This window comes from Brassica napus, chromosome A2 (genome assembly GCF_020379485.1).
Source record: "Brassica napus cultivar Da-Ae chromosome A2, Da-Ae, whole genome shotgun sequence".
Lineage (NCBI taxonomy): Eukaryota > Viridiplantae > Streptophyta > Magnoliopsida > Brassicales > Brassicaceae > Brassica > Brassica napus.
This window is the reverse complement of record NC_063435.1, coordinates 3,755,486-3,766,699: the sequence shown is the minus strand read 5'-3', so window position 1 is coordinate 3,766,699 and position 11,214 is coordinate 3,755,486. Positions and strand designations below refer to the sequence as shown.

The 11,214-nt window shown below is 35.4% G+C and overlaps 1 protein-coding gene across 1 annotated transcript; it reads left to right on the top strand.

The window, feature by feature from the left end:
* The first annotated feature begins 5,705 nt into the window (after positions 1 to 5,705).
* LOC111205077 (dof zinc finger protein DOF5.3) lies at positions 5,706 to 10,118 on the top strand. The gene is made up of 2 exons (XM_022700433.2): positions 5,706 to 5,991; positions 9,107 to 10,118. The coding sequence occupies exons 1-2, from the start codon at positions 5,968 to 5,970 to the stop codon at positions 9,857 to 9,859; spliced, it is 777 nt and encodes a 258-aa protein (XP_022556154.2). The 5' UTR covers positions 5,706 to 5,967; the 3' UTR covers positions 9,860 to 10,118.
* Positions 10,119 to 11,214: the final 1,096 nt, after the last annotated feature.

Below are 11,214 nucleotides of genomic sequence, written 5' to 3'. Positions count from 1 at the left end.
GAAGATGATAAAATATGAAAAGTGAATTTGACGATATTTTCCCAAATAAAGACATAATATTGAACATGAATTAATGAAAGGATTTAAATTTTCTTAAACTAAATATTAGATCCAATAAAACAGGAATATAATATTTAACAAAAAAAAATATGGGTGTACATAATACAGTTGAATCGTGTTGGATAAAATCATAAAATAAACCGAAAATATTATTTTTCAACACATATATGACAAATCTTGTACAGGGTCAAATCCTAAATAATATTATTTTTACATATTATAGGATGCAAAACTTATCATAGGTTTCAGAGTAATGCATGCATATCCATTCATTATGGTCGTCTGCAACGGAAAGAACCTATCTATCGAGAATATCGTATATGCAAAACTGCCTACCGATCTACTAAGTGATTAGGGAAAAATTTCATCTTAAAATCATTATCTATAAAATTGTTCACCAGTATCACATATATTGCACGTAATTGATCACTATGTGTGATAAAATTATAAATTTATAATAATTTAATTAGTCATTTGTCCAGTATTAAAATATACTAACTGTATACAACTAACTAGAGTATAATGAAATTTGATTCTAATGATTTTGTTAGAGACTTAAGAGTAGAATGACACTTGAAAAATGTTTGGATTAAAGTACACTGACTGTGAGTGAGACCCCACATGCAAAACCTATCAGGCTGCAACTTCTTGCTCTCACTTATCATCCTATCTTCCCTCGATATCCTTCCTCCAAATTATTCATTTCATAATGCCGACAAGCGTCATGCAATATACGGCATATGGGTCCCAATTATACCACCGGCCAATCACTCTGAGTCTTCTGCTCTTGGCCCTACAACCGAATATTTGCCCGGAAATTTCCAGGTCTTCTTCTTAGAAACGTTTTATAATTCAGAAATTAGGGTTTGTTTATTTGCTTCACATTTCTCTTTTGTACAACCCGTGTTGACATTCATCAAAAATCCTATTGCTAATTATGTATTTTAAACAAAAGGTGTAAGTCCAGTTTCAAATGTGACCTAAGTTATGACTTAACTGATTGATGATTTTTAGTTTCATATACACAATTAGTTTTGAAAAATTACAAAAACTACTAGATACGCAAATTAGGTTTAGAAACTGCTTCTTAAAGTTGAGTAAGAGAAAAGCAAATCATTTATGGCGAGTTTCAAAACTGGTAGAAACCCAATTTGTGAATCCATTTTTTAACTAATCCAAATTAATTTCTTCGAACAGAATCTTAGTGCACATATAGACCAACAGTTTTTAAACATAATTATGAGATGGACCAACTCAATGATGCTGACGGTAATAAAGATTTGGACTTCACCATTGCTTACACCATCAACCACACATACCAACGGTACAATCATCATCTAATGGAAAGACTAACGAGCAGAAAAAGAATAAAATTACTCACATTTCTGCCAACTACTCCATTTGGCAACATTATCAATTAATTATAGTTAGCATTCACTTAGGATAAATCAGACCAACACTGTTAGAGACTATCAGCAGTGGATTGATTCTTAAAATGAATCTCTAACCTTTGCTATATTGATATTTTTTTATCTTAATTTTAATGTGATTTACCAACTACATGATCAGCGGCGGATCTACCTTGTATATAAAGAGGGCAGCATCCACCACATAAATGTAAAATTAAACTCAAATGCATATAGGTTGCTAAAAATTTCACAGCTTAATTGGTTAAAAACCATTTTTTGCCCTCAACTCAATTAGAGTTCAAATTTCATTATGCTATCTTTTTTTTCACTTTTCGGATTTTTTCATCTATCGTATTCATTATTTTCTTCAAATTATAAAGTAAAAATATTTTTTTATTAATTAATTAATTTTATGTGCTCATTTAAAATATTATATAGATCCGCCACTTTACATGGTAAATAGTTTCTCAATAGTTATTGGGAGTTTCTTTTCTGAGCTCGAATCTTAATTAAACTTTTTTTTTCTTATTTTGCATTAGTTAATTAGTTTTTTACTGAGAAACCAAGTGAAGAAATGTTTTAAAACTTTTTAAGTATTGAATCATTAGGTCCAATAGGAATAATAATATAAATACTGCTTTAATACATTTCAAGGGTACAATATATATAGAAATTACGATAACGATCACTCCTACTACAAACTATGATAAATGAGTACTTCATCATGTCGAGATAGGTTGAAGTATGATTCATACTATGTGAGAGCTCTCTTATCAATACGATCTGCTTTATCTTCTTTTTAGTGCCCAAGAAATTCCAGTTTTGTCACTTGTCTACTAAAGCAACTGAATTAAAACAACTTTGACCGGTCAACCCAAAACTGTTATTTTTTCAAATTCTATTAATGTATAGACATATTATATTGTTCGATTCTTGGTTGCTGATTTTGAATGGAAGATCCATATTGTCACACTATAATCCGGTTTCCTGACCTCCACAAGTTTTAATCCATATTAAGTTTGTATATTAGTTTGATATACCAATATAATCATCATATTTATCTTTTGGACATATATGGTACTTTTTTATTACAGTTAGACTTGTGGTTCTTGTGAGTTACATTCTTATACACTCTTTGCTTAAAAACAAAAACAGATAAAATTTGATAATCAGGGAAAGGTGTCTGAACTGTTTGTGCTTTAATTTTCTTTTGAATATGGTCATGATTATGAGAAAAAACTGGGTGCCACAAGTAGGTAGGGTCCAAAGGGAGGTATAATGATCGTCAGTTTATATTTGGAACCCAATGATTGTTTGTGAATGAATCACAGGCTGCTAAAAATATGGTATTTTTATCTTATCAAAAAATAAAACGAAATAAGAAAACTATGCTAATGGATTTAAGAAATTTAATACTATATTTTAAAAATCATAACCCAATACTATAAAACTGAATAGTTTTTGTTTGGTAATAAAGAAACATATGTTCTGTAGTAAAACAACAAAAATAAATCTCTTCCCACGATACAACGTTTAAAAATTGATGGGAATTACTACTCAGTCTCGCTTCCCACGATACAACGTTCAAAAACGCATAAAATTACGGAGTAAAAATCAATATAATATACTATGATGTATATGTGTGGATATGGTATGGTCCTTAGACCAAATCTTGGTCTTCATAGAAGTCTCTTTTCCGAAAACCGATGTGCTAGTGTGATTTGTTGTCTCTATGAACTTTAAATCCCCATGGAATAATACAACTATATGCAAGCACATCATGACCTACACATTCTCCGGCCAATTCTGTGCTTTACTCAGTCATGTGCTTTATTTACATATAAAATTTAAGAATTTAAAACATGTAACTATTGAATCCTGTTTACATTAGATTTGGAATATACTAAATGTAGGTCATATTAAATCAATTATATAATATCCATAACCAGTCGGTTAGTATTGTAGTTGGTATATGAAGATAGTTGTCATACCTTATTAGTTGAATTTCACTATTGAGTACTATTGCATTATGATTTGTTTGTTACCCCGCAAAATATTAATATACACATTACTTTATAAAATGCAGAATAGGTACACATAATACTAATGGGTTGAGATAAACCTTTAAATATAGAACAATTCTCTCAAATAATCATTTTTAAGTTTTGTCACCAAAATATTCCAAAAAGAAAACCAAAGTAGCTCTTTTTATTTTGAAAATTATAATATTTATTTTTTAGTTTTTAAAATTTTAAAATTCAACCCTTAAAACTTCACTCCTTAACTATAAATCATAAATCTAGATTAATTAACCCTAAAATATAAATGTATATTTATTATTTAATAAAATCTCTTTTGGTCGTTTTTAAAAATTATTTTTATGAAAATAAACTAAAAATGGTTATCCTATAAAATTTATTTTAAATATATCTCAAAGCCCATTAGTAACCTAAGTAGCTATATATTTAACATATTGTACAAAGTAATATATATCAATAATTTATTCCCATATATTAAAAAAAGAAAACAGAAACGTTTTGCGGTCCTATATATCACATTCACAGGCTTGTTCCAAGTCACTATATATGTGTATATATTTTTTTGAAATATATGGTTTCTATTTTTTTAAATAAGATTGGTGATGGATGTGAAGGCCAAATTTCTACAATCTTTAGTAACCTTACCATGAAACAAAAAGTTTCAACAGATCATTTATCTTGACTTCTATGCATTTCACAACATTCGATTTTACATTATGTTAACATTTTGTCATACAAAATTATCTAGATTATTTGTAAAAAAATATTCCATAGGCCTTAGGCAAAAAAAATTATTTGTAAAAGGATAAAAGAATTAGAGACCCAATTATAATAAATTAAGAAATTGGGGGCTCATTTGTTAATGATTTTTTGATAATTTTTTTTTAAAAAGTGGGGGTCTCTAGGCGATCGTTTCATCCCGCTCCCGTCAGGACCGTCCCTGTTAATTAGTATTTGTGAAATATTTGTGTTGTGTTTCAAGGGCATATTAGATTTCAGCATATATTTGAAATGTATTGATCATGGTTTGTTTTGCCCTTAACAAATATATATAGTATATGATTTGCTACGTGTAAGAGTAAGAGATTCACGTTTTTATTTGTTTTTAGATTGATGAATCAGAATATATAATATGGATCACAACGGGAAAAGAGATATTTGCCCACTCCTCTAGTACGATATGAAGGTAATTACTTGAAAAGATCGGTCCCATAAGGAAAAAAACAAGACGTAGCGATGACTAAAGGTCCCATGTGGTGACACATCGACGAACTATTGAGACATAAAAAGAGGATGAGAGTGCGTGGAGAATGAGAATCCGAGGTAGAACACCATCTCTCATCCATCATCGTACGGTCACTGTTCATCTTAATCAAGTATATCGATTTCACATTTTTGATAGCGACTGAAACTCATCATCATATATATTTGACTGCTAAAAAAATTTGACCCGTCCATTATTGTGGAGTAACATAGCGAGAACTTGAAAGACAATTTTAAGACATCATTAAAAACGGCAGAATTTATTTGACTTTCTACATGAGGACATATTAGATTAGTGATTTTGATTTATATGGATAGGTTCAAATCTTAAGAAGATGTTAAAGAATTAAAAATCCAGAATGCCTTAAATAAATCTTCCATTTCAAATTTTCTTATTTATCATCATATGAGGTTATACTTATATATGCTGATTTTTTAAACCACAAATAATACTCAAATATTTAAGCAAGAAAAAATAAATTCACTCAAATCATTCCAATTTTTATATATGCCTATTCTAAAGGAAATCTCTACTTTTCAGTAATAAAAATTTTAAAATGATTTCTATGATAACTAATCCAACTTTGGATTTTCAATAATTTCAGAAAATGTTGAATACATTTTAATATATAATAAGGAGATATTTTGTAAAAAAAATCTAAAACTCTACAAAATCATTGATCCAATTGTCACCTCCTGTTATACTGCATGTACACAAAATTTTAAAAATACACCAGTGGAAAAATCATTATACAATTATAAAATGTAATCAAGTAATTTATTGTTTAATTAGCTGTTCACAAAACATTTCAGTGAGGTCCAAAATACTTCATTAATGGACAGTAACTCAGTAAGATACGATTACGTAAAAATATATTAAAAATCATAAACGGCGGCTTTATAGTCTGTTCCAAATCACGTTCCGAATTGTGGTTCACATTATTCTTCATACAATTGTTTATGAATATCAATAAATCGCAGAATATTACATTACATAAATAATATTAGATCGAGGCCAGGACAATAGCGTGTCACCCTCCTCCCACATTCCCATGTATAAATACATATGCTTGGCGTTTCCTTTTGTTTCTACTCATATCCATCATTCTCTCTGATCTCAAGAAACAATCTCCAGCTCCTTCACATAACCCTCATACTCATCTAATAATCTTCAAGGAGTCTCAGATTCAGCTCTTATGGATCAGTTGTTACATCATCAGGTAAACGATTAAGATCCACAATTTCTAAGTAACTTTTTTTTGAAACATTACAATTTCTAAATAACTTTTTTTTGAAAGAGGCATCTGAAGCACTTGCTACGGCTCAGGTGCGAACACTTAATGACCCATCTACCGAAAATGCAACCCTTGAGCTCTCACTTCAGGAGAAGTGGTTAATTCTCTCCAAGGCCGAGGAATATTTCTTTTTTCAGCGATCCAGAGTTACATGGTTGCAAGTTGGCGACCGTAACACCCCTTACTTCCACCGCATGGCAAACGCGAGACAAGCTATGAACCATATTCACTATTTGGAAGATGCTGCTGGTAATCGCTTTGAATCTCAAGCGGAGATTCTAAACCTTTGTGTCGAATATTTCTCTGACCTTCTTGGAAAGCCGGTTGACCCTCCTTTATTCATTCAAGACGACATCTCTGGCCTCTTCACGTTTTCTTGCTCTGAAGCTCAGCAGGATTGTTTGACCTCTCCCTTCTCTTGTGAAGAGATTAAGTCGGCATTCTTCTCACTGCCCCGTAACAAAGCGAGCGGGCCTGATGGATATTCTCCGGAGTTCTTTACTACTGCTTGGTCTATTGTCGGTGGTGAGGTATCTGCAGCAGTTTCTGAGTTCTTCTCTACTGGCTCTTTGTTGAAACAGCTAAATGCTACCAACCTGGTCCTCATCCCAAAAATCCCTAACGCCTCCAGGACCACTGACTTCCGCCCGATTTCATGCCTAAATACTATTTATAAGGTGATCTCTAAACTTCTCTCAGACAGGTTGAAAGGGATCATAGGTTTGGCAGTAGGTAATTCTCAATCGGCCTTCATTCCTGGGCGCTTGCTCTCTGAGAACGTGCTTCTGGCAACTGAGATTGTTCATGGTTACAACACAAACAATGTCGAGCCTAGTGGAATGTTGAAAGTGGATTTGAAGAAGGCCTTTGATTCCATTAGGTGGGACTTTGTTCTTGCAGCTCTAAAGGCTATCAACGTCCCTGACAGGTTTATCAATTGGGTCTCCACGTGCATATCCAGCGCCTCCTTCTCTGTTTCCGTTAATGGTCTTACGGGAGGCTTCTTTAAAAGTACTCAAGGTTTGCGCCAAGGGGATCCAATGTCCCCCTACCTCTTTGTGCTTGCCATGGAAGCTTTTTCTGGACTACTCCGATCTCGGTACAGATCAGGGTATATTTGTTATCACCCCAAAACCGAGGAACTGGAAATCTCTCACCTCATGTTCGCAGATGATGTTATGATATTTTTTGACGGTAGCGGCTCTTCCCTACATGGTATCAACGAGACCCTTGACGACTTTGCTGGATGGTCGGGGCTTCATATGAACAGAGAGAAGACACAGCTTTTTCATGCCGGGTTAAGCTTAGAAGAAACTACTGAACTTTCGGCTTACGGCTTCGCTACGGGCTCGCTGCCTATACGGTATCTGGGCTTACCGCTTATGCACCGCAAGCTGAGAATTTCAGAGTACTCGCCTCTCATCGACAAGCTCACCACCAAATTCAATTTCTGGGCCACCAAAACCCTCTCCTTCGCAGGACGTAATCTACTTATCAAGACGGTGATCACGGGGTTAGTCAACTTTTGGATATCTACCTTCTCGCTGCCTGAAGGTTGTATTCGCAAAATTGAGTCTCTCTGCTCGAGGTTCTTATGGTCAGGCTCAATAGATACACGGGGTCAGGTCAAAGTAGCTTGGAAAACGGTTTGTCTGCCTAAAGAAGAAGGAGGACTTGGTCTGCGTAACTTCAAGCGCTGGAACACTACGCTGCTGTTGAGGTTTGTCTGGCTCCTCTTCTCTGGTAGCGATTCTCTTTGGGTGGCATGGCACAAGCGGCATAATAATCTTCGCTCCCCACACCACTTCTGGACCCAGCAGGAAGCACAAAGCCATTCCTGGAATTGGCGCTGTTTGCTCCGTTTGAGGGACCTTGCTTCTCGTTTCTTATTCAGTGATGTTAAGAGCGGTAAAGATACAAGCTTCTGGTACGACAATTGGACCCCCTTGGGCCCTTTAATCTCTATTTTCGGCGAAGATGGAACCCGCAGGCTCAGGACCAGATCTGACGCCTCTGTGGCTGATGTCTGCAACTCTACAGGTTGGACACTCCCTCATCCTCGTTCTGAGGAGGAAGTAGCTCTACACACTTACCTCTCCTCGATCCCTGTTCCCTCACCGGAGTTGGGTACAGACCGTTACAGCTGGACGGTGGAAGGTGATTCCTGCAGCACATACTCTTCCTCTAAGACATGGGAGGTCCTTAGACCTAGAGGAACAAGACAGCCCAGCGCTAAGCACATCTGGTTTAGTGGGGCAACTCCGAAGCATGCTTTTCACATGTGGGTTACTAATTTAAATCGGCTTCCAACTAGAGATAGGTTGTCTGCTTGGGGTATGCAAGTCCCTATTAATTGCTGCATCTGCTCTCTTCACCCAGAATCTAGAGACCATATCATGCTCTCTTGTCCCTATTCGATTACTCTGTGGTCTGAGGTTGCTCGCAGGCTACGTTGCGTGGTCCCTAACTTCTACGACTGGGCTGAGCTTATTCGTTGGGCTTGTAGTACATGTCCTACCGCCCCTTCTGTGCTACGAATGCTTGTGGTGCAGACTCTTCTCTACACGGTTTGGCAGCAGCGCAACAATATGCTCTTCAACCAGACTTTGTCTCCCCCGCTTGTGGCGTTTAAAGACATCAACAGGCAGGTTGTTAACTCCATCACAGCACTGCGGACGAGGAAGAAATTCAGAGCCCTCATGCAGCTTTGGTTAATCTGATCTTATGTGTTGGCTCATAGGTCTTTTTTTTGGGCTTCTTAGGAACTCCATGATGTCGCTTTGTATCAATCCCCTGTTTTTTACTTTCTTTTTGCCAGGGAATTGATTTTGTATAGGTTAACTACTTATGTAGACTAATCTTCATCATTTATGATATTTACATTCTTAGCAAAAAAAAAAAAAAAAAAAAAAAAAAACTTTTTTTTGAAACATACAATTTCTAACTACTTGTTTTTGTTTATTAAAATTAGAATCTTGATGGCTTTTTTTCTTCTTTTCTTTCTATATTTGAATCTTGATGTGGTTTCTTTGTCTTTAAGGATGTTTATGGGAACTATAACAAAGCTAGAGAAGCCATGGGAGTACCATGTTCATCAAACCCAACACAACTAGATCACGATCAGAAAAAACCTTCTCCCGCGACTGGGGCGGCGAGGCCACAGCCACCGGAGCTATCCCTGAGATGTCCACGTTGCGACTCAACGAACACAAAGTTTTGCTACTACAACAACTACAGCCTCTCTCAGCCCCGCTACTTCTGCAAATCATGCAAGAGATACTGGACAAAAGGTGGAACCCTAAGGAACATTCCTGTCGGAGGCGGCTGCCGGAAAAACAAACGGTCCACATCTTCGGCGACAAGAAGCCTCAGAACCACCCCGGAACCAGCTTCCCACGACGGGAAAGCGTTCTCGGCGGCGAGTTTCGGTGGGTTCGGTAACAATGAACACATTGATCTTAGCTTAGCCTTTGCCCTGCTGAACAAGCAACCTCCGGGGAGTTCTTCACAGCTAGGGTTTCCTTCAGAGTTCGGTAGCTCTCATCAGTCTGACATGGAGAGTGTGTTTGCAACAAGCCAGCAAAAGGAGAACACTGGTTATGTGTTTGGAAACGGGAGTAGCGGTTTGGAAATGGCCATGAGTGATCCAAACAAGGTCTTATGGGGATTTCCATGGCAAGTAAATGGAGAGATGAACATGGGAGGAGGAGGAGGTGGTCATGTAGATCACATTGATTCAGGGAGAGAGATTTGGACCAACATGAACTATATTAATTCTGGTGCTTTAATGTAGTTCGAATTAAAACCTCAATTTTAGTTGGGTTTTAATTTAGGGTCTGAATATCATATTTGTATTGGGATGAAAGATGGGGGCTAGCTATTTTATGTAATGGTTAAGATAATATTAGATATATTAGGGCTTTTCAAAGAGTTTCAAACTTTAAGTATGGGGTTGGGGTTGTTCTTCTGATCTAAATTAATGTTGAGTTTTTTTCTTTTGTATGTTCATTGTTTCACTATGTTTTAAATGAGACATCTCCTTTGTTTTTTTTTTTTAATTTCCAAATAATGTCTATGGAGTTCATATAGTTGCTGGTGAAAAATAACAAAGAGAAGATATCAATGAATAGTTTACTAACGATGGAATTGTGTATGTCAATTTTAAGCCCTATTTTCTCACACTGAATCCCACTAGTTATTTCTCTCAAGAGGCTTCTTAGTGGCGCGGTCAATGACGTTGATGTTTCTACTTAATTGATTTGTTTTGTCTTTTTGTCAACAAACTTAATTGATTTAGTGACGTAAAGGATCAATTTTGGTAATTGTTGTTGTATAGTTTTGATTAAATATTGGTATAATGTGGACTGGTCGCTAGTTTAATATATGCGATGGAATATACGAGTACTCTATGTAGTTATTTTAATTTAGACGAGAAATTTTGTTTGTGTATTGATTTTTAAGGGGTGGGAATGTAAGACCAGTAATGATGACTAACTGACTAAGATATCACCTAACCTAATTTTGATTAGATGGGCTAATATATACTTAGGAGTTAAGAGAATGTTTTAAATGAATAGAAACATATCTTAGTTGGTTGGTAGTTTGCTTTACATACAGAAACACGCGTTTGTGTATGCATGTAGCAACACGCATTACGTATTATATTATATATGCACTTAAATTAATGAATCAAATATGCCAATTACACTATGTTTACATACTGAGAGTTAAGTTATGGAACAAGTTGATATATGTGTTGAAGATGATGATTTTTCGGAGAAGATCCAAACATCAACTGACGTTTGGGTGCTAATAAACTGTGTTTTTACCATGATAAATTGTATTTATGCAATTTGGTTACAAAAACACACACACTCTTTTATTCTAACCAAACTCTAGTCTCATAGAATTGTATTGTGATTTCGTTCTTTGTAAATTTGATCCATAAGTACTGCATTTGCGATTGGTTTTAGTGGTTAAAACCTAATCATCAGTGTCGGGTTAGTGGAACTGTGTCATAACCTAGCATCTGAATCAGAAATACTTCCACATTCTCATTTCTACTATTACATACCTTCCTCTTAAGACTCAAGACCTCTCTCTATGTAATTGTAACCTCAAACAACATCACTGTTGTGGTTCGGTCTT

Bases quoted from the DNA above. Each gene is read 5' to 3' on its own strand.
- LOC111205077 (XM_022700433.2), top strand. From the start codon at position 5,968: ATGGATCAGTTGTTACATCATCAG. The intron at 5,992-9,106 runs GTAAACGATTAA...TTTGTCTTTAAG, and splicing joins ATCAGTTGTTACATCATCAG to GATGTTTATGGGAACTATAA.